The sequence below is a fragment of the Nuphar pumila genome, chromosome 2 (genome assembly GCF_984573655.1).
Source record: "Nuphar pumila chromosome 2, dmNupPumi1.hap1.1, whole genome shotgun sequence".
NCBI lineage: Eukaryota > Viridiplantae > Streptophyta > Magnoliopsida > Nymphaeales > Nymphaeaceae > Nuphar > Nuphar pumila.
In genome coordinates this window covers 4728411-4753219 of record NC_143250.1, presented here as the reverse complement: position 1 = coordinate 4753219, position 24809 = coordinate 4728411, and the positions used below count along the sequence as shown (strand labels likewise).

Below are 24809 nucleotides of genomic sequence, written 5' to 3'. Positions count from 1 at the left end.
TTCAAAATTTCTTGGTTCAAAATAAGAGTGAATGACACTAAGACAAGCCCTATATCGGGGTGAAAAAGAGTCAAAAGATACAAAACGAGTTAGAGGTCTTCTATTCCTTTTAAATCTTCTATGGTCAAGAATAGGAGAAAGCTCACTATATTGATCAATAGCACTTCTAAAGGTGTCTTGGTTTCTACGAGAGTAGGTTATTGGCTCACTTGGAACTCTACTTTCTTGTTCATTAAGTGAGTTATGTTCACGAATATCTGCATCATTTTCCTCATCATGGTTTAATGATACCTCATCATCACTAGATATATCATCATTACTAGACAATAAGTCAAATAAGAAAGAGTAATCAAAATTTTCTTGTTAAAAAACATTTTTTTCAAAACCACTCTCATTTTCTAAAAAAGTTACATTTCTAGAGACATATAGCTTATCATCTTTAAGGTCATAACAACGAAAACCTTTTTGAGTTTCAGAATAACCAAGAAAGGCACAAGGAATAGCCTTGAGAGAGAGCTTGTCATTCTTATCCGTAAGTATGAAACACTTATATCCAAAGACTCTTAACCTATTATAATCAGGTTCAAGCTTATGTAATACCTCAAAGGGAGATATTTTTCCTAATATCCTAGATAGCAACCGATTTATCAAATAAACAGAAGCAAGAGTTGCTTCAGCCCAAAAGTTTTTAGGAATATTTTGAGATATAAGAAGAGTCCTAGTGGTCTCAATAATGTGCCTATGTTTTCTTTCAGTTAACCCATTCTGTTGAGGTGTTTTAGGACAAGACCTTTGGTGAATAATTCAGTGATCCTCAAGATATACCTTAAATTGATTGGAGAGATATTCTCCTCCAGAGTCACTTCTAAAAATCTTTATGTTGTTGTTGAATTGATTCTTAATCATTGAATGAAAATTTTTAAAACATGAAAACACTTCATGTTTAAACTTAAGAAAATATATCCACGAATATCTGGAAAAATCATTCACAAATATTACGTAATAAGAAAAATCTCCTTTTGAAACAACAGGTGCAGGTCCCCAAACATCCAAATGAACAATTTCGAAAGTTTTAGAAGAGAATATAGTTCTTTGCTTAAAAGGTAAACTTCGTATTTTTCCGAGAATGCAGTCATTACAAGAAAAAGAGCTTTTACATAGGTCTTTTGCAAAATATAAATATGATAACTTGGTGATATTAGGATGACCAAGTCTTTTGTGCCACACATTTATATCTTTATGTCGGACAACATTACACAAAACTTTTGGAACTTGAAGAGATTCCATATAGTATAAATCTCCTCTTCTAAAGCCTTCCCCAATCAATTTCCCGGACTGACGATCCTGTATTAAGCATTTATCACAAGAAAATTTAATATCGCAGCCGTGGTCCGTGAGTTGAGAAACAGAGAGGAGATTTAAGTTAAGTTTAGGTATAAATTTGATTTTTGGAATAGAAAATTCTTGAGTTTCAAAATTACCTGTTTCATTAATTTCAAGAGAGGTTCCATCAGCAGTGGAGACATAAGATGGGAAACCATTTTTCGAATAATCGGAAAGTGAAAAAATATTTGAGGACATATGAAAGGATGCACTGGAGTCCAAAAGCCAAGAGATTTTACCTGGAGAGGAAGAAGTGGATACGGCCGCACCGGAGGTAGATCCCTTGAGGAGAGGTTGAAGAGCTTCCACTATTTGATTTATAGAAAGGGTCCCACTCGAAGATGCCTCATCCTTCTGCGGTACACCAGTGGTAGCCATGGCTAGAAGTTTCTTCCATTTGGGACATACAGGTTTGATATGACCCGGTTCTTTACAAAAATGACAAATAGTTTTGCTATAGTCCCTTATTCCTCTTTGACCACCATTTTCACCTTGATTTTGAAATTTAAAGTGAGTGGGACGATAGGTTCTTACATTGTTTTCAGGTCTGGATACAGCATTGACCTCACTATTTTCTTCAATATTACAAGGACCGCAAGAACATTTGGTCCTTGTTTACATAAATTCATACGAGTCTCTTCACCACTTAATTTGGTAAGAACATCTTCAAGAGAAGGGGGAGAAAAAGAGGAGAGAAGAGATGACCTTATTTGCTCAAATTCTGGCCTTAGCCCATTCAAAAAGTTGAAGAATCGATCTTCTTCAAGTTGCTTGTGACGGAGCTCAATTGCCTCTCCACTCCATTTTGGTTCAAGCATTGCAAGCTCATCCCAAATAGAGGAAAGATCGACAAAGCATTCTCTAATCGTCATTTCACATTGAGTAAGGGAGATAGCCTTCTTTTGAAGGTAATACTTATGAGAGAGATCCCTTGAGGTTTACATTTTTTCAAGATAATGCCAAGCTTCCGATGCCTTTTTGAATTTAATAATGTTGGCATTAATCTTGGTTTCCACGGATGAGAAAAACCATGAAAGAATCTTGAAATTCTTCATTTTCCATTCATCGTGTTTCTTGGAGTATTCTTCAAGGGCTTTGGTTTTTTCTTCTCCCTCAAGAATCTTGATTTCGCTTCCATTTACTACGGTAATCTTGGGTTCCGGTTCTGGAATTGTGCCAAGTACATATCCCCATAGGCCCTTCCCTTTTATATGAGCCTCTATATTTCCGGCCCAAACATGATAGTTTGACCCATTTAATTTGAAACCAAGAGCAAAATGGGATTCTTTTTCGCCCATTAGAGAGTAAAGAGGTAGAGGAAAAAGTGTACCAACACAATATTTCCAACACCAACTTTGCACAAGATTCTTCTAAAATATTTGAGAAGAAAGATCCACCACTTCAAACTTCAAAGATCGGAAGGCATGTTTTTCGAGGCACTCGAAAATGGAGAATCCCACGATCTTCAATAATCAACTTTGCTCTGATACGATGTAAAATTGTCTATGAAAAGACAATACGCATAGGAGCACAAATAATATAAAAAAGATGTGCACGAAGGCACTCACACAACACTTGAACAAAGTACGCAAAAAGCGTAAAAATAATAAACATGCACAATGGCATGTATTTTAGAGAAAGAACCAAATGCTTGAGACTCTCAAGCTTAGGGAAAACAAGGGGGGAACACCCCTATTTATACAAGAAAGAGGAGGTGCAAAGGGGCTCCCAAAGGAGTCATTGGGGAGCCCCCAACGGTCACATTTGTGACCGTTGGGGGGCCCCAACGACTCTATTGGGGGACCCCCAATGCACCTTTTATGAAAAGGTAAAAAATAAAAAGAATAAAAAATAAAAAGGAAGAAAAGTACAACATATTCCAAATGGAATATGCGTAAGAAGGGAAATTACAATTATACTCTTATCGGGTAAACATAAAAAATAATATATATATATATATATATAGAGAGAGAGAGAGAGACATATACATATATATATTATATGTATATGTATCTCTATGTATATAAGTATATATATTTATATTTACATCAACGATTTTGGGAGATACATTTTAACAAAGGCATCCCGAGCTCTCTCTCTTTCTATGATAAATGTGTAATGCTCATATGGTGGAGCAGATCTGGTTGTACTATCCAAAACTAAGTTATCTTGTCCATTATCTTTGTGTGTCCAATGGTCGCCAAACACAAAAAACATAACTGTTGTGTACAGTCTAAAAAACGTTCAAAAGAATATAGTTGTTATAGAACAAACAGAACATGTGTTCTGTTCTGTTTTATTTTTTTGTTCAATCTTGGACAAGCCATCAAACACACCCTAAAGAACTACCATATCCTCTGTGGCCTTATCTACTCTCATAGCCCATCAAATTGGTTTCATTCATCCCCTATGTACGTAATCCCTAACTTCATACCCCCTCCTTGGGATTTCATTGATGCAAGTAATTTTGATCAAATAGGAATCCACAGATGTGATCTGCATGATTCGTTTACTGAAGATTGACAATTAAATCCTAAGTCAGTAGGATTTTTTGGTGATTTAAAAATCAACTATTCCATCTATGAAGTCAGATGGGATCAAAACAACTTGAATCATAAGATTTAAGAGGAGTATTAAGATGGGGATGCCATAAGGGGCGAGTGAAACCCAACTGCATATTCAATGGGCCTTATCATCTGTGGCCTTATCTACTGACATTGACATTATTGATATCTTTGGCCTTATGTGCCGACATTACCCTTTTTTTAGCCTTATCAACCCTCACAGCTAAAACAAAGATCATTGGTGTCTCTCTGGTTTCCTTCCTCAGCCCCCATCAAGGAGAAATGGCAAAGGAAGCAAAGGGTCAGATCACCATTAAAGTGAGCCATGAGAATATATGGAAGGCATTCACAGAGAAGCTAAGTGCTTTGTTGTCAAATGTTGCTGCTAAAATGAACAGCACAATGGAGATCGTTGAAGGAGATGGAGGCGTTGGCTCATTCTTGTTGGCAACTTTTCCCATTGGTAATTGTTCCCCTGCAAACTCTCCCTTCCTATGATGATCCATCCCTACATGTGAAAGACTATTATTGTTATTATCACCAAACTCAACCACATCTGTTTGGTTGTTTTTTTTGTTTTGTTTTTTTTTGCGTTTTTTACTTCCTTTTTCTAGATAAGGGCTATCGTGGTTAGGGGTGTCAGCCGGTCAGGTTTGGTTCGCACCCAAGTAGAATCAGACTTGGACCCAATTTTGGGGTATGGTATTGGGTCCGGACCCGAGTCTAATTGAACTCACCATAAGAGAAACCATACCCGGATCTGATAAGAACCAGATCTGATAAAATAATATTTTTATTATTTTTACATTGAAAATTTGTGGGTCTTAATTGGAACTCGGATCGGCCCGGTGTGGTATAAGTTTTCACAAACTATACCCAGCTCCATGTATCATTTGAATCCTTCAAGTCGAGACCTGGGTCTTAAACGAGTCTTCATATTTATCACCATACTCGGACCCTATAGGGTTTGGTTCGACCAGTTGACACCCCTAATCATGGCTTGTCATCTGACATGAGATAATGAGGGTTGGAAAACTTAGGAGGGGCATCCTTACTTGAGATGCAAATGGGTCGGACCCAGGATGGAGGTTTTGCAATGTTTGGCTATTCTAGATCCGACTGAATCCAACTCTCTTATGTGTTCCGAATTTGATCCATTAGCATCCCTATCCCGTATAAGGATGGCAGTGGACCGGGGGATACCGGGGCCCCGCCCTGCCTCGTCCTGTTTGGACCGGGGATGAAGGGCATGAAACGGGGATGGAGGCAAGGATGAAGGTTAAAATCTATCTCCGTGCAGGGATGGACTTACTCTTTCCCCCACCCCACCCCGTCCCCGTCTCAATCCCTGCATTTCCCTGCCCCGCCCCGCCCCGTCCCCAATCCTTTATGAAATGACTATAGACCGAGGAGAAATTGGCCCCCACCCCACCTCACCCCCGTTTGGACCGGGGATGGTCCGGATGGAGGACATGAAATGGGGATGAAGCCGGGGGTGGAGGTTAAAATCGGGTATTGGTTCCGGACCCAGGTCTTAATCGGGTCTTATTATTTATCACCATACCTAGACCCTACAGGTTTTGGTTCGGGTCGGGTCCGAGGAAATCCGACCCTTTGACACCCCTAGTTGTGTTGTGTTGATTGTGGTCATGATATGTGTAGATGAGCACCAGACGGCAACCCAAAGAGAGAAGATTATTGAAATCGATGAGGCTCAACACATCTGGGGCCTTGAGGTCGTGGAAGGAGGGCATCTGAACCAAGGCTTTAAATTATACAAGAACTTCCTCCGGTTCACTCAGATCGGGGAGACGGATACACAAGTGGACATTACTGTAGTATATGAGGTGGAAAGTGATGTGGAGAACGCTTCATTGCTAGAACCAATACTGGGCTTTGTTAAGCTTGCTGAAGCTTACCTGCTAAACGAGGCTTGAACGTCCTGCAGTCTCATGTCTGCAGCGTTGGTATATGCATTAAATAAAGGGCAACTGCTTTGAACTGTTCTGCATTTTTTTTTTTAACCTGCTTTCTGTATGTTCCAAGGAAATGTTAGGATTTCATGGACGGTCTTAATTTTAGTTGCATTGCATGTTGTTGTAAGATTTGCTTTATATGCAATATTATTATGTGCTGAAAATAAATAAAAAAATTGTTGATCAAATCAACCAACCTTGTTCAAGTTCAGATAACCAGGTTGGGACCAACTCACATGGAGACTTGGGAGACTTGAATTGAAGGATTGTTGTGGTTTCCATTCTCATCTTCTCTTTTGTTTGGGAGAATGGTGTTGCCAAAACACTGCATTGGGAATGAACTTGACGGCCTTTAACAAATTAACATCACATTTCAACACCATTCACAAGAGGATGTTTGGTCAGGTATAATTGGGTTGGGTTTTGATAAGACCCGTTTTTCATTGGGTCCAAGGATTAGACCCAGAACCCAACCATTTTTATTCGGATCCATGTTCGCAGGGTCCGGGTATGGCTGAACAATATAGACCCGTATAGGTAAATATGGGTTTTGCTATAATTGGTTCTGGTCTTAATTGGTTAATGTTTAAGCTTAGATCTCGGTTTGTTATGTACTCTAAACCGAATTACTCCCTAGTCAAATTCAAAATATGTAAATTAATGGAATCAGCACTGGGCCTCCTCCTTCAAAATGATTTCTAAAATCCGATTTTTTTTGGAATGTGTTCGGGTTCCAATGGTGGGTTTGGGTGTCATCAGGTTTGGGTTCGGGTCGGTTCAAGTAAGAAAAGCCTTTGGATAGATAATCGGTTCAGGTTCAGGTTGGTTCTCGTAAATAGCAGGTTCAGGTCACTTATGTTTTACGTTGTGTGGAACCATTTGGGTCAGGTTCAAATTTGCTTTGGATCTACAGTTAACGTAGCCAAAACCTGACTCCTTTTTTTATATAGGTCCATATTTTACTCGATTACATGAGTCCACTAAAATCGGGTTGGGTCAGGTATAATTGTTTTGGGGCATCAGACTGGGTCAGGTCAGGTCAGGTCTACCCAACCCAGTTACACCCCTAACCATGTCTAACATTGTACCCTTTTCTTTCAGAATGCAGGCCCGAAATCAAGGAGAACTTTGAAACTTGTATAGAATGGTAAGGGGGCTCGGCCAGGGATATTCAAAATCCACCACCCATGGTGGATTAAGGGTCGATGCCAAATCTCTCATTCCAAAGAATTTTGGGATATTTGGGTTACGGTGCAAAACACTGCAATGGTGTTTTTGTTAGAATCCATCGACTCTTGATCTCATTCAATCAACTTTGAGTGTAAAACCAACAAGGGGCTCCACTTGTCTGGTAGGAGCAACTAGAGCACGTCACCTTGTGTTGGGACCTTGCAAGTTCAAATCCCAATAGTATCGATGTATAACTAGTAAGGGGTCTGACTAAGCCCAGCTTGCCTTTCAAAAATTACTGTGTAATTTCTAGGCTGTCTAGATCCTAGTCAATCAACTTTGACCACTTGTCTGGTCAGGAGCAGTTAGTGACCATGTGTTGGGATGTTTCAAGTTCAAATCCCAATGGTATTGTTGTATAAATGATAAGAGTCTTTCTGACCCAGCTTTCTCTGTAAAAAAAAATTGACTGTAAATTCATGAAGTTTGCAGATTTCGAAAAAATGGAAGCAGTCAATTCTTAGAATTGAGGTCAGTTTCAGTTTTAAATTCGAATACCAACAATATAGTTGTATAACTGGTAGGAGTCTGTCAAGAAAAAAAATTGACCTTAAATTAATGAAGTTTGCAGATTTCAAAAAATAGAACCAGTCAATTCTTGGAATTGATGTCAGTTTCAATTTTAAGTTCGAATCTCAATGGTATTGGTATAGTTGTATAACTGGTAGGAGTTTGCATAACCCCAACTTTCTTTACTCAATGTAAATTCATGAAGTTTGCAAGATTTAGAAAAATGTATCCCATAGGTATGTTTGATGGCTCGTCCAGTGCGTTGCACGGAAAAAAAAAAAAGAGACGTCTAGAAACATTTTTAACAAATATTGGATGCGATGGACGGTGTTTAGCGTGCTCGTTGCCTTCATTAACTCATGTTATTTTTTATCCACCTTCCCCCTTGTTAAAAAAAGAAAAGGAACGGAGGAAATGAAGTTAAAAAAAAAATTTACTTAGACAGGCGCGTCTCTCTCTTGTGCTCGACTCTTTCTAAAGGAGCAAAAGCCAGCGTTGCGACCAAATGGGTTTACCCAACGTCCCAACGGGCCGATGAACGATTGGGTTTACCCAGTATCTTGATTGATCTGAGCCGCTCCGGCAGCCAGAGTGGCTAGTGCCACCGGAAGCGTTGGCAGCACCACCTACACGATGTTTCAGCTTTACTGCATGACTCGGCCGGTATACAGACTGCAACCCAATTGGCGCCACTTGAAGTGGCGGTACTGCTGCCTAAACATTTGGAACATAGCATTTGAGTACGATCCAAACAAACGTTAGACTTAAGAAGAGTTCTTCATGAATGAACAAAACCAATATTCTGTTTTTGTTCATTTCATTCAACCCTAGACAAGCCATCAAACATACCTTCAAGTGTAGAGTATGATGGATAAATGAACATGGGTTGTAAGGCTAAGCAAATCCAGCTTTGAGTTTGTTTTAGATCCAAGACAAGATCTAGATTCATTAGAAATCTCATCCTTTTCCCTTTTCTTTTCTTTTCTGTTTTTAATATTTTAATATGGAAACCGAGCATAGCCCCCATGGGAATTAAACATGTGACCCCTCGGTTAACTGAGGGGTCAATCCCCTAACCTTTTCTTACTACAATGTTGACCTGTTCATATAGGTTCCCATGGAAACTATCCAATCTGTGAAGCAAATATTGGTGATATTTTAAAAATATTATGATTGTATAGCGCACAATATCTTTAAAAGCAAACATATTTTTTAGGAAAAACTAGGCTTAACTAGAACCGAGCTTAAACCATGTATATATATGAAAACTGAACATATTAGATCTCATTTCTCGTATAACTCTTGGATCATGTTTTTTTGGAAGAAAAAACATGTTTTTATGAGCCGGAAACAACCGGTACCTTCATAACCATTAATTTTGGATCACCAAAAAAACCTGTATATAGATCAGATTTCCCGTGATCCAAATGCGGGTTTCTACTAAACAAAACCTATAGATCACATCTATGTTGTTAGATGTGTTAGATGTGAGAAGAAATGCCAAAACCGACGATTTTTGAAGCGGCAGAATCTCTCTCTCTCTTCTCTCTCTCTTTATATATATGGATCACATCTATGTTGTTAGGTTAAGTATGTAATTCAAAATATGGATCCATCTTAGATCCCATATATTCTTTTATATTAAATTTTTTTTTTTGTTAAAGTAACATAGGAATTCAAAAAAAACAAATGGGATATACGATGACTTGGAACTGGTCCGACCTGGTCGGAATTAAGCTTATGGGCCTAATGGGCGGGCTGTGGGTTTTTGTATTAGACCCAGGCCCAATGGCTTAAGTCCAACCCGGTTGGTCAATGGGTCAGGTTTGACCAGGCCCAGACCACCAACTGCTCGACCAAGCCCATCCATTAAACACCCCCGGCCCGCCCATTGTCCAGCCCTGAAAATCAATATTTTCAAAATATCAGTTGTTTTAAACAATGTCATCAGATTCGGTATAGGGTGTGAATCGATCTCGAATACTAGAGAAAAAAATCTATAAGCCACTTTAATATATTAAATAAATAAAAAAGAATTAGACCATGCTCACTTTAAAATCGATTTTTGGCCGATTTGATACGATTATCGCAAAGTTGGTTTTGGAATTTTCATGTTTGTATTGCAACATTAATATGTTTTTTTTTATGACTAAGTTCCCTGCCAAAGCAGATATTCTTCGGGTGGGGTCATCGACAGCCCTTAGCAATGGCAACCCAGCTCGAAGACCTGGTCGCACTGGCTCTACCTGCCATACCTACCGTCACCGTGCCAGCAGCCTAAAACTCCGAAACTAGGACCAGTGTCCCAGGACTTATGCTACGAGTTGACTTGCGCAGAGAGACGGCGTCCATGAAAATCGAAACCTTGACTGCCCGTCTAACAACCAAGGTCTCACCCCACTACGCCAACCCCCCTTGGGGCTCTGATAACCAGCGTTATGACATTGGACCCAAGCTGCTTGCATAAGTGGATCGGAATCTACCTATATCCGGACTGTTTATTGCCATGTCAATTATCACAGGCAAAAATTCACTCCATCACTTTTTTGACATCAGCATGAAAGTCTTGGAAGGATAGACATGTATATCTCTGTTTCTTGGATCAGTTGATTGGTGCTTTCACAGTTCTCCAGCAATCTGCACTCAATGGAACTTTTACAGTGCCCTGGCAATCTGCATCCAATAGGTCCAACTTTTCTGGAGCTACCAAAGAAGAGATCCATAAGTTGGTCCCCCAAAAGTAGGAGTTTCAATGAGGGACTGAGGAGGTTGTGTGAGAACAACAAGCTCAGAGAAGCGTTTGAGTTCTTCTATTCCAACAATTCACCCTCCTCTTCCTTCTCATATGGATCCCTTCTTCAGTCCTGCACTAGGCGTAGATTTCTTGAGGGTGGGGTCTACATCCACCTTCATATCATCAAGAGAGGATTTGAGTTGGATGGGTTTGTGCTCTCAAGCCTTCTCAATAATTACATCAAATGTGGCTGCTTAAGTCTTGCACACCAAGTGTTTGATGAGACTACTCTTAAGAACCTGTTGGCTTGGAATACAATGATTTCTGGGTATTGTAGCTACGGAGCTTTGGATGAAGCTTTGTTTTTGTTTAGAGAGATGTTATTGGATGGATATAAGCCTGACCAATTCACACTCTCGCCTATCATTAAGGCTTGTGAACAACACCATGCTTTATCTCAAGGAGAACAATTTCATTCTTTTTCGATTAAGACTGGTTATGTAGAGAATGAGTTTGTGGGTAATGCTCTGATTGATTTGTATGCCAGTTCTGCTTCCATAGATGATGCTTACAGAGTTTTTTATGCTACTCTACACAAGAGCTCTACCACATGGAATTCGATAATTGGACAATCAGCTGAACATGGACTTTACTTAGAGTGTTTGTTATTGTATATTGAGATGAAAGAGAGTGGGGTTGCTGCCACAGAATTCACTTTTAGCAGTATATTGAGAGCTTGTACAGGGATGGAAGCAATTGCTGTGGGGGAACAGGTTCATGCCCAAGTGGTTATTCATGGATTTATTTCGGATACTGTCATGGGAAGCGCACTTGTTGATGTGTATGTGAAATGTGGGGAGCTCAAGAAAGGAAGGAAATTATTTGATAATATGAATGAGCGGACTGTGGTTACATGGAACTCATTGATTGGGGGTTATAGTTTGCAGGGCAAAGGTGAAGATGCCTTCTTGCTCTTTAGAAAGATGCGAAATGAGGGGCTTGTGCTAGACAAGTTCACATTTCCTGCTGTGCTTGCTGGTGCAGCAAGAAGCATCGGTATCTTCAAAGAGTACAAAGGATTACATGGTCTTATAATCAAAACTGGGTTTCAAAGGGATCCTTTTGTAGGAACAGCTCTAGCTGCCATGTACTCTGCTAACGAAAGCCTTGAGGAAGCTCGTTATGCTTTTGAGGATATTGAGTCGAAGGATGTGCCTTCGTGGTCTTGTATAATTGCAGCGAATGTGCAGAATGGTGAAGCTGAAGAAGCCCTCAGGATTTTTCGTCAAGTCTTGCAACAGGGTGTCAAGCCGAATCCATTCACATACTCAGCCGCATTTGCAGCCTGTGCCAAGTTATCATCACTAGAAATTGGTAAGCAGATTCACAGTCAGGGCATTAAAAGTGGTTTCTTTTGGGATAGACCCATGAATAATTCACTTGTGACCATGTATGCAAACTGTGGTTGCGTCGTGGAAGCAAGGAAGATCTTTGAATCAGTGGCAAAACCTATGGTTGCTTCATATAATGCCATGATATCTGCTCTTGCTCAACACGGGGTTGCTAGTGAAGCTCTTCTGCTCTTTGAACGGATGCAAAGGGAAGGAATGAAACCCGATACCATAACAGTACTAGGAGTTCTTTCAGCTTGTAACCATGCTGGCCTTGTTGACACGGGTCTTGAATTCTTCTATTCAGTTAAAGAAAATTATGGGATTGAGTTGAGCTATGAGCACTATGCATGTGCTGTTGATATATTGGCTCGAGCTGGCCAATTTGATGAAGCAGAGAAACTTATAGCTAACATGCCTTTCCAGCCGGGTCCTTATGTTTGGTGGGCCTTGCTGGGTGCATGCCGGAAACATGGAAACATTGAGATTGGAAGCAAAGTTGCTAAATTTCTAATTGAAATGGAACCCGATGAAGCAATCACATATGTGCTCCTGACTAACATCTACACTTCCCTTGGTAGATTGGATGAAGCTAAAAACATAAGGGATTTGATGAAAGCAAGAGGAATCAAGAAGTACCATGGTATTAGTTGGATAGAGATGAGAGGTGAAGTGCATTCTTTTGTGGTTGAGGATCGAAAACACCCACAATCCGATGAAATATACAAGAAACTGGATGCCTTGATTGGTTTGATCAAAGAAGTAGGCTATATCCCGAATATCACCTGTGCATCATTAGAGTTGGATAGTGCAAAGAGGGAACAATCTTTATATTACCACAGTGAGAAACTTGCCATTACCTTCGGCCTTCTGTATGCAACACCAGGAGTTGTGATCAGGGTCATGAAAAACCTTAGAGTATGCAGTGATTGTCACTCTGCTATAAAGTACATTTCTTTAGTTACAGGCAGAGATGTAGTTCTCAGGGATAATTACAGGTTTCATCATTTCAAAAGGGGTTCGTGTTCATGTGGAGATTACTGGTAGACAAAGCATGGTGAATCTGTTATCATGCATTCATTTAGGTAGATACATAACAAAGATATCTATAAACCAGTTGATATAAACAATAAAACGGATCAGGGTATGAGCATGCAATGTGCCTATAAAATGCTTATGTTGATTTTCATATAGAAACCATTGACAAGCCAAAATTGGTTGCTGCTAACAATATCAAAGTCACTTTGTTGTACTGGCATGTGTGAAGCTGAGCCAACACCTTTGTTATTAATTTCTAAACTGCCACTTAAAATTTATGGAGGTTGCTACTAGATGGCCACACTATTTTGCTGCACCTTCAAAATCTAAAATCTAATGAAATTATGAAACTTTGGCAGCCGATTGTCTTCACAACTCAAGACCCAATTATGGTTGATTTGGTTTCAAAACTGACATATGAAGGAGCAGACCCGAAATAAGATCCAGATCCAGTCTAGATTGAAGAAGTGGGGTTGGAATTGGATACTGCAAAAAGATCCCAAAAAAAACGAGGTTGAAGGCAATAGATTAAGTGAATCTGTACAAATCAGACTCCAACATGAACCCAGATCCAGTCTAGATTGAAGAAGTGGGGTTGGAATTGGATACTGCAAAAAGATCCCAAAAAAAACGAGGTTGAAGGCAATAGATTAAATGAATCTGTACAAATCAGACTCCAACATGAACCCAGATCCAAATGTTGTCTTATCAAATAAAGCCAAGTCTGATCTGAGATTCAAAATACTCAAACGGATCCGTTTTTCTAAATCCGTGTCATCAAAATAGTATCAAATCCAGATCGGAGGTCCGACCTAAAAGTGGCTCTCACTGTCGATGGTCTTTCAGGAAAAAATCTGAAAGAAGTGAGATGCATATGGGTTGGAGCTCTGACCCAGGTTGGATCCAGAACCGACTCATATTATTGTATTCGGATGGCATATATCCAAATCAGGGTCAAATTTGGAGAAGATATTATCTGCTTGACTCAGGTCTGGATCAGAGCTGGATAAACAAATATGTCTAGCTCCGGGTCAGAACTTGGTCTTACTAACCCATTTCAACAACCTCACTAGAAAATCATTTTACCTGCTTTCAGTGGATCCAGTGCAGCAGGTCTCATATCATAACCAGATCCAAAACTATACCAAAACATTAAGGTCAGGATCGGATCTGGACATGAAACCGGAACCATGACTCATTATCCGTATCCAGCTTCAGATCAAGCTGTCCCGACTATCCGACCCGTTTGCAACCCCAAAAAGATCCTCCATTCTACCAATGTTGCCTTCGTCGACTGGTAAGCCTTTTTCTTCAAATTCACTCATGTATTCATGCAAATATTTCACCGTATAAATTCCAAGAGAAGTCTTCATGTAAACGCCTAAATTGTGGCCGCCTGCCCATTTGGCCCAACTCTCTCTCTTTCTCTCTCTCTCTCTCTTTCTTGTATTCATGCAAATGTCAAAGTTTTTGTGGCGTGGTGTAAATGGACCTTATAAGAGGCACTTGGTGGGATGGAACTCCATCGTTATGCCAAGGACTATGGCTAGCTTAGGAATTTTTGCTTTGCGTAAAAGGAGTGTGGCATTGGCTGTGAAGCAGTGTTGGTTGGCTCATACGTCACAGGATGCATGTGCAAACTTCCTCCGGCTAAAATATGGTCTAATCGATTCGCTTGCTGTTCGTCGGGGGGCTCGTGGACCATACACATTGCATTTGAGGAAAATGTGGTTTAGTGCATTGCGTTTGTTTCTTGACAGAGACTTGGACATAGGGGGTAGACGGATCTTGGCTTCAATGGGCAGTCTCGAATGCGGGAGTTTTCCAAGTCCACAAGATCTACCATTCTCTTTTGCCTCCAGGTCAGGGCTGGATCTTCAACAATGCTCTATGGGCGAAGGGACTATCTCCGAGGACCAAGGTATTGGCTTGATTGATTCTTTATGACCGGATACAGGCCCATAACAATATCAAGAGGATGGGTTTTCAGTTTCCCAGTTGGTGTGTGCTTTGTCGACAGGCTGAAGAAACTACACAACATCTTTTCTGGTCGTGTGAAGTGTTTCAAGAATTGTTTTCTAAAACTTGAAGGGCTCCATCAGTTGTTGTGCAGGAGGGTTGCTTTGCATTAGATCTTATCATCGACCCTTCTATAAGTAGATGCGAAAAGAAGTGGAGGACTATTTGGAGAGTTTGGTTGTTTACAGTGTGGTGGAATTCATATGGATGGCCAGAAATGATGCTACTTTTCTGGATGTCCAGTTCGTATGTTATCTTACGCATATATCTTAAAGACCTGCCTCTGCCACAAACCGATCCTCATTAGGGGTGGCAATTTCTGACACGACCCGTCAACCCGACCCGCCAACCCGCCTCTTAGGCAGGTTCGGGTTGGGCTTAAGCCAACCCGTTTAATAAATGGGTCGACCCGCGTAACCCGTTTATTAAATAGGTCGGGTTCGGGTTGGGGGTATGCCAACCCGCCAACCCAGCTGACCCGTTTAATAAACGGGTTAGGCGGGTGGGTCGACCTGCCAACCCAACCCGTCAACCCGCCAACCCGACCCGCCAACCTGCCTACCTGCCAACCCGATCCGTCAACCCGCCAACCTGACCTGCGAACCTGAAAACCCGTTTACCCGACCCAACCTATTTATTAAATGGGTTGGTGGGTCATGTTGGGTTACCCGTTTATTAAACGGGTCGGGTTCGGGTTGAGGTATGCTGACCCGCGAACCCGACCCGCGAACCCGACCCACCGATTGCCACCCCTAATCCTCATATAGATGTTTGTGGTCCTCTATGAGTGTTCTGTTTTGTGTTATTGGTGTTTTGTGGGTCTCAACGCTTTGTTGAGTTTCACTTTTAAGTAAGGTTGATCGCTTTTCGGCTCTCTCTCTCTCTCAAAATTTCCGTCGCCGGAAAAATAAGGGCGGTCGTGATAACGAAGCCGGGAGGCCCGGAAGTTCTTGAGATTCAAGAAGTGGAGGACCCCAAAATCAGAGACGATGAAGTTCTGATCAAGGTGGCCGCGACGGCCTTGAACCGGGCGGACACCCTGCAGAGGCTGGGCCGCTACCCTCCACCCAAGGGAGCATCTCCTTACCCTGGCCTTGAGTGCTCCGGCATCATCGAGGCCGTCGGGAAGAACGTCACCCGGTGGGCCATCGGCGATCAGGTGAACTCCCCATCTCCATTCCTACTGGAAAAAACAGCTCAATTCTGCATAAATTCTTGGTGTTTTTCTGCTATTTGTGGTTTCCCCAAGTTGGGTATATCGAAATATGGCGGTTTATGTGTTTGGTTGTTCAGTATGTGAGATGAGAAAATGTTGGGTTTCAATGGATTGTTATGTTGGTGAAATTTCTATGGTTTAACTCTTGATTCTACTATTCTAGGAAACGCATCCATCATTCACTTCACAGATAAATCGAGTTGCATTACATGATGTGCTGAAATGTGATTGATATATCATGTCTCATGAGATGACACTGAGAAAATCATGATAACTTGGGTTGTTATATATCATGTTGCATAGTTCATGATCGGTCTGATATAATGAAGTTGTTAGTTGTAGTATCAAGTCGTTGTAGTATAGTGATGAGTGTTCCCGCCTGACATGCAGGCGGGCTACCTGGGATCCCAGCAACGGCCAAATTTCACTTTTATCAGACTCCATGTAATTGGGATAAGGTTTGATGATGATGATCTTTTGCAGGTCTGTGCCTGTAACGACCCGATCCGGAGCCTCTCGAGCTCGGGGTCGTGGATGTTAGTTCCCAGAGGGAAATTACTCAATAATCTCAAAAATAGCTCAAAATCGTGCCAATTTTTTTTTTCTTCTTTTATTCAATACTTGAAGGTCCATACATCCATTTACAATATCATAACCATCCAAAGACAAAAGCAGAATAAAAAGTAAAGGAAAACCATACTTCTGATATGGCTGATGTCGTACTAAGTCCTGTGAGTGGTGACAGCAGTCCATGAACCTACAGTTGCAACCAAAAGAAGAGGGTGAGTTTATAACCCAGTAAGATTCCATTTACAAATAGACACGACCGTTGCAACTGTAGTAAGCTCTAAGCTCCTAGTCTTAATTTAGTTTGCTACTTATGCACACATGTTAGTTATGAGTTTTACCTCCTTTACTGCATCTCTATTATCATTTTTAAACAACTCTTCTACTCTAATCGGCTATTCCGGACATAGCCTCCTCGGGCGTAGCAACCCATGTAGACAACTCAGAGTCTACAATGTTGGTCAGACTTATGAACCACTCATAAATAACGTAGTCCAAATCGGCCCAGACTACGGACACAGGTGCTGCAGCAGCTCGCCGGTTGCAAGCCGAGAGCGAAGAGACTCAAACGGTAGCTAGCCGAAGAGCCAGGGTGGCTATACCTGCTCCCAAGGTGTCTCAAGGAGCTATACCTGCCCCCAAGGTTTTGTGGTTCATGCTACGTCCTACATGTGTCTAGCGGACAATGTTTTAACCCCTAAGGGTCACCTAGAAACGTCTGAGATATTCCCAGGTTACTCATGAGGTACACACCTCAACATTACCCTAGACCATGCCTCCTAGTAGAGTTCCCATCACACACCGGGTGGTCATCCTATAACAACTTTTACTCAACATTCACATCTTGAATTTAGTGCGTTATACAATCCTCAATGTATATCCACTAATTACTTTTAACACATGTTTACATGTCTGAACTGTTAAGGATGACAACCCACCACAGATTAATTCACGATACTTACAATGCCCCTCCCAAGGCATAAGCGTGACATTTCCTAAGGTAATACCTACCCTGAGACTCTGGAACTCTACCCTCAATTTTCACATAACACATCAATCTCATACATACAATCATGTCATGCCACTTTTATTTCATAACTCAGAAATTATGCATGATCAGATTTAAGCATCACACTTGAACTTTATAGATTCTTAGGCATGCAAAACAGTGTCTCTTTACAATAAACCAAACTAGCATACTTAAAGCACATGAAATCATATATAAAGATGCCTAAACTAATTAGCATGTGTTTTAATTAATCAAGGAGGAATTTGCAAATGTTCACTTACCTGGAATGCTTAAATTCCAATTGCAACCCTTGATCTGAAAACAACGAATACCTCGTATCATCAAAATTACCAAAACACCCTTAAACTTAATTGTCAAACTCTGACTCCATTTTGTTCACAAATCCCTACTAATAGATTCTACCCAAGCAGTAGAATCCATGGATTCAAGAATCACATAGATCTGACTTCGGGCACTTAGCTATGCCTTGTATATTTTGTAGGCATATCAAGGGCAAAATGGTTTTTTTGCTCTTTCAATGACCTCTATGTCATCTTTACTTCATGTTACTTTAAGATCCACACTCATAATAACATTTGACCACTTAGGTCCTCAACTCAACTATGATTTGGATCATGGATTCGGTATTCTTGATCCAAACCTGCTTGAAAAGGGTTTGTCTGGATCTAAATCAGGTCGTCTAAATGAATCCATTTGAGTTTTGGGTCCAAACTGAGATCCAAACCCGAATCCAATTTGTAATGGAAAAATTGAGTCTTTGCTACTTCGATTTTTCTACCGCACTCTATAAATCAATCGCACACGCATCTGATTTGTCTTGGTCTAGACTTAGTCGGTCTGACCCATATTGGGTCCACCTTTGGTCTGGACCGAAACGGTCCACCATTACAAACCCGACTCAGTCTGCTACTACTTCAGACCCGACTCGGTCCGTATAGACTAATACGGTCTGCTGTCACAACGCACCTATCCACTTCATAATTTTTTGTTCTCTGCAACAGTTCCAACAACATCATTGTTGTCGAACTGTTGCAACCTCTGCCGATGGGCCGGTGCCTGCGATGATGAGGGCAACGGCCAGACCTCCCGCCTCCTTGCAGCAGGCGATCCTCCCTTCCCCGTTTTCGTCATCAGTGGTGCCAGCAGCAGAGGGAAAATCCCTCGATTACTCTCCTTCTTCTATTGAAATGCAGGGACAGGGTTCTCCCTGTCCCTGTTTTGCTGCAACTCGCCCGCAACTGTGAGGTTGCCGGCGACCCCCGTGTTTAGACAACGAACGAGAGCAACAACAGAGGGGAAACCCCTTTATCGTTCTCCTTCTATTGCCAGGCAAGGACAGGGCTCTCCCTGTCCCTCTTTTGTTGCAACTCACCGGCAACTGTGAGGTTGCCGGCGACCCCATGCTTAGCCAACCAACGAGAGGGAGAGGCTTACCTGACGGTGACCGACGACTGCAACACTCCTCCCGATTCTCCCTTCACGCTCCCTCTCTGCTCCTCTGGTGATTGAACAGGGAAATGAGAGGAGGCCCCCCCATGGCTTTTATAGCCATGGGGGTTGGTCGGTTACCCCCTCTCTCCTTCAGCATTAACTGGGGGCAGCCCGCTTCCTCTCCCACGATCTGCTTCGTGAGAGAGGAAGGGGTGTCGTCCCCTTCTCCTTCCGTAACCCCCCCACGATGGGGGGAGTGTTACAGTGCCCTTCTTAGTGGAGGAGGATATGCAGAAAAGGTTGCAGTCCCAGCGGGTCAGGTTCTTCCCATTCCACAAGGTGTTTCTTTAAGAGATGCGGTCAGCTTTCCTGAGGTTGCTTGTACTATATGGTCAACTGTTTTTATGATGAGCCACTTATCTTCTGGGGAGAATTTTCTGGTAATTGTTTGCGACTTATGTTCTTGTTGTGAATATCTATAATTGTAGTTCCATATATGTTTAACGGTAAACAGGAAGTCTGCGTACAAGGGTTAAATTAGTTTGATGTTGTGACTGTCAAGCTCTTCATGGTCATATCACAAGGATACTTCGTTTTCGCTTCATACATTGGTCCTGTTATGTTGCTTCTATAGGAGCATACCACAGTGATTGCTGGAAGTATGTATCCTACGGCTATATCCTTGTGACAATGTAATTGATGGTTCTTAAACTTCATCTTCTACTTTGAACAAATGATAACGATTTATGTCGAGTCGTTTTCTGTTTCATTTTTATTTTCATGCTTTTTCATTTCATTTTTGACCTGCTATTGCTCATGATTTTGTTTTTTGCGTATGTGCTCTATGTGACGTTCTTTTCTACGTCTATGTCCTGCCAACATGCTCCTTTCTCAGGTAAGCTCGACATTTTGTCAGATAAAACATCAGCCATGAGAGTGGTTGTGCAATTTGGACCCAGTCCAATTAGAATTTCAATATCAGGCATGCTTAGATAAGATCATTACCTGATTGCTTGGCCAGAGGAAACTATTCATGTTTTGGCCGAATACCTTGCCAACATTGAGTGAAAACAAAATGAATGAGGAAAGATAGGATTTCTAGTCTTTGATTTAATAGAGATGAGCCGACTTTGTTAGGAATACCAAGTTTGTGGAGTATATGCTTCTTCTTACAATGCACTAAAAGCATGGTGATTCTATCATGAATGTGGTGTTAATCTCTCTGCTGCTGTTAGTACTAGTGTCATCGGTTCATTTTCTCCACAACCCAGCTAAAAATCAAAATCATGGTTCAGGTCCTCAGTTGATTACAGTCCACTTTTTCTGACTTTACCCTTGAATTCTGAGTAATTAGGTTGAACCACCCAAATGCCAATTGAATTACTAAACTGTTGGCACATTAACAACAAGCTCCTGTTGGCGACATTTATGTGCAATCTCTCAAAACATTAAAGCTTTTGTTTTACACCTGAAAACTTATTTCCTCTTTGTAGCTTTGTCATGTTATGGAATCTGCAAGATTTCTGACTTTTTAAGGCCACCTTTTAAGTTTCAATTGACTGAGTTCTAGCATGGGTAGTTTTCTATTGCATAAATGCCTAATTGGAATATGTGGTCATAGTTTTATTTTCATGAAAATTGGCAGGGATATGTGTCTGGAAAACATACTGTTTTTGTTTTCCTTGAATAAAAAACTAATGTTTTGACTTTAAGCAATTTCTTTTGTGCATCAATGTTGATTTTTTGTTCACCGATATTGCTTCGTTATTTTATTGTCAATGCATCTCTTGATTTTTTTCCTACATATTGCAAATACCTCTTTGTAAAATGTCCAATCACTATTTGTTTTTCTCAATTTGTATCATAAAATGATTTGAATTTCTGATAAAGAAAATAAAGCTTATGGTTTTGATTTAGTAGGCATGCCAGCCCAACATAGATGTCGGGTATAACACAGGTGTGGCTGGTGCAACGTTTGTGTTTTTGAAAAGAGGGGTGTGCGTTGACAACCAGATCACTCAATTCTGGTACCTGGAAGTACCAGCATTGAAAGGGGAAGAACTAAGATGATTAGCTATTTTTGTCACAGGTTCATGGAGGATCAAGCGGAATTGGAACATTTGCTATTCAAATAGCTAAACATATTGGGGCAAGAGTTTTTGTCACTGCAGGTGACTGATCAGCACTTTGCATGGTTAATTAAACCTTGAATGTGAAGCGACATGTCTGCGATATTAAAAAATTTTATTTAGGAAATGACAAGAAGCTGAGATTTTGCAAGGATCTTGGGGTAGATGTGTGCATAAACTACAAAACTGAAGATTTTGTTGCACACGTTAAGGAAGAAACAGAAGGGAAAGGTTGGTTCCATAATTCCATTACATGAAGAAATGCTTTATAAAATTGCTTATATCAGGGATGCACCTAGTGAGGCCAAAAGACATGCTCAAAACGTGTTGGGAGCTATGTCACATGGATATGGCTGCGGATACAGGGATACAGCTATTTTTATGAAGTTTTCAATATGAGCACTATATAAGGGGACACAATACGGGGTCGACATGTGACATAGGTTGGGAACTCCAGTCGTCATATGTATCTTGCAACTTGTGTAAAACCATTTTCTGCATTGGACAATGCTATTGTTTGAGATAAACAACAGTTGGATGCTCTTGGTCATGGACTTGTAGAGAACCAGATAAAAAAGAAAAAGTTTATTTCATAGTGAATTAGTTTTTCTACCCATTGCTAGATCATTGATTTTTCCTTTGAATTTTATGCAGGTGTTGATTTCATACTGGACAATGTGGGTGGTTCTTACTTCCAGTGGAATCTGGACAGCTTGAACACAGATGGAAGGCTTTTCGTTATTGGCACACAAGGTGGTCCTATTGCTGAATGCAATGTTACTTGTTTCATAGCAAGACGCCTCACGGTACAAGGTATCCTTTCAAACACCATACGGTGTTTTAAAAGATTTGTTGACATTGCAATTCTTTGAGAAAGTCAACATGGTCAAAGATTCCACCAAGATGATCCGGTCCCTTGAGCTAATGCATCTGGTTTCAGTTGACTCAGCGCAACTACCTGATTCTAATTGCACTGCATGAACCTTTTTTGAGCTGGTTTTAGTAGGATACTAACACTTCAATGGGTAAGCCTCTGGTGATGCTCTCAGCACGGATCTGGCTCCAGTGATCATCTTGGTACTGTGCACAATTACAACCAAGTTTCAACCAGACAACCATGAGCAAGGCAGAAAATAGGCTTGTTTTGTGTGACAAAATCCTAACCAAAACCATGTTTTGATATCAATCCCACTCCCATCCAGAAAGTGGGTACAATTGTACTGTCAATCTTTAAGAAAATATCTGTCAATCATTTCAGCCACCACTTTGGTTGTATCACTACAATCAATCAAAACCGTAAATAATTGTTTCTGGCATCTGTTTGACCTGCTGAAACTTATTTTCCCCAACAGAATTCTAGCAATGATGTCTCCTCCAGAATAATGTACATTTTCATCTTCAAACTGAACTCATTATAAGAAACTGTTATTCCAAACATTTTGGTTCATGCCTTAAATTGATTGGCCCCATTACAGATATTTTTAATTTTCTAAAGATTCATCAATCATCTTAAAGGATTGTTGAGAATGAGAAAGTACTAGGAAAGGTTATTCATTTTATAAATTTAAATGATCACCTTTGTGGTCTTAACTTGAAAAGGTACCTTAGTGGTTGGTGGATTTGATAGTTTCATGGCTGTCAGTGGAGGTTGTCAAGTTTACCAAAGTTCTTTTGTTGTTAACAAGTATTTCCATGATGGTGCCTTTTATGGTGATCTACCAACTGTATTGAACTATATTTCTTGTGAAAAAAAAAATCATTAGCTTCTACTTCATATATGAAATCCTTTCAAAAAATGATCCAAAATATTTTACGAATTTATTAATTTCCATTAAAAACATAAAGGTCGGTTTCTCAAAATGGTACTTTAAGAAGTCTGTCATGTATATCAAACCATTGTCTCTATGGTGAATGTGGTTGATGTAGCTGCTAAAAATCAAGCATTCACTAATTTTGTTTGGTCTGTGTGCCATTAACTCATCTTTCTGTGGGTATGTGATCTGTGATCCAATTCATAAATTTCCAATGAAATTGCCAACAATCAAATAGTAGTTAGTTTTCTCCATTCACAATTCGAATAGAATTTTCCATTTGGTGTGCTCATGTTGAAGCAATTCACAAATGCAGGTTCTGGCCTAAGAAACAGAACTGTTGAAAACAAATCTATAATTGTAAGTGAGGTTGAGAAGAATGTTTGGCCTGCTATTGAGGCCGGCAAGGTGAAGCCTATCATTTTCAAGGTGCTTCCATTGTCTGAAGCAGCAGAGGCCCATAGGATCTTGGAAGGCAGCACACATATCGGAAAGATCCTGCTGGTTCCATGAGTTGAGGCACAGAAATAAGATAAGGTTCACAAATAGATAGGAGTTTCATATGTCGCATGATCTCTTCATGCTACTTTAATATTTCATTGTGGAAAATTATATCAATCCAGCTGTGTTTAAAAAAAGAGGTCTTGATAGCTGCCTCTTGTAAGTTATGGAAATCCTCTCTTGAATGTCTCCTCCACCTCTTTAGTTGACTCCAAACTTGACCTTCATTTTATACAACTGGCAGTATGTGATAACGATAACTTGGTATTGGGATTCTATTGTCTCATATTACTCTTGCATTTTTAAAAAGTTGTGGGCTTAGGTTCATGAATGGAGAACTTTTTGTTCCATCTGATTTGAAGAATAAACTTCAAGGCTTCTCATAGAAGCTTGATAAGGAAGCAAGAAAATGTAAAAGGGAGTCATGGAAGATGGGTTACTGATTATTTTAACAATCATGAAGCTCCCATCTTTCTCCTACATCCTAGGAAGATAGCCCCTCAGCGGCAAGACACCAGTTGTGCATAATGGTGGCCTAGTTTTGCTTCTCTTTTTTTGCAACCTCATGGTCTAGCTGTGTGCATGCCAATGGCCACCCTAGATCATCAGCAGTAGAATTACTGTAGCTCTTGGTAAGATCCTGTTGCGGGGATAAAGATGCCTAGGTTTCTTTTTTTTTCAGTTTCATCTGTTAACATGACTCCCATAACGAACTATTGGTGATTATATCTGTAACTCCCCTTAACTGTTGGTGACCCCTCGTCACCTCTTCTTTTATCTGCCACTTATTTTCTTAATGAATTCTTCTCTTCCTCTTCAAAAAAAAAAAAAAATCCTCCCACACTGAAACAGCCCTCATAGGCAACAGTAGGAAATACGAAATAGAACTCATTATCTGACATTATGCGTCTTCAATCCCTTGGTTTTTGCAACATTTCACCCAGTTAGGGTTGCTTGTACTGCCAGACTTCTCAGTATCTGGGCACAGGGCTTTCCAAAATCATTCAAAGAAATTGAAAAGGCCTTCTCTTCCCATGCCAGCATGCTCGTCCTGCAAAAGCTGATTAGTAATGCAGATGATAAATTTTGAGGTGCCGGGCATTCCCTCAATCTCTGTATCTAGTAATTCAGATGATAAATTTTGAGTTGTCAGGCATTCCCTCAATCTCTGTATCTGCAATCTGGTTTGGCACTTCTGACTATCTGGTGCTATGATGACTTCAGGCATGTTTGGTAACGCCACATGAGATTCAAATTCTGTACAAATGAGAGTGAATCT

General features: G+C 40.5%; 2 protein-coding genes across 2 annotated transcripts; both read left to right on the top strand.

Moving 5' to 3' along the window:
• The first annotated feature begins 4183 nt into the window (after positions 1–4183).
• Positions 4184–6143, top strand: LOC149844546 (phytohormone-binding protein-like). Its single transcript, XM_089994750.1, has 2 exons — positions 4184–4410; positions 5610–6143. The coding sequence occupies exons 1-2, from the start codon at positions 4230–4232 to the stop codon at positions 5882–5884; spliced, it is 456 nt and encodes a 151-aa protein (XP_089850876.1). The 5' UTR covers positions 4184–4229; the 3' UTR covers positions 5885–6143.
• Positions 6144–10309: 4166 nt separating this feature from the next.
• On the top strand, positions 10310–23837 carry LOC149844545 (pentatricopeptide repeat-containing protein At1g11290, chloroplastic-like). Its single transcript, XM_089997607.1, has 7 exons — positions 10310–12786; positions 14689–14747; positions 15697–16004; positions 21179–21260; positions 21342–21449; positions 21873–22031; positions 23346–23837. Exons 1-7 carry the CDS (start codon positions 10310–10312, stop codon positions 23540–23542), a joined length of 3390 nt encoding a protein of 1129 aa, XP_089853733.1. The 3' UTR covers positions 23543–23837.
• Positions 23838–24809: the final 972 nt, after the last annotated feature.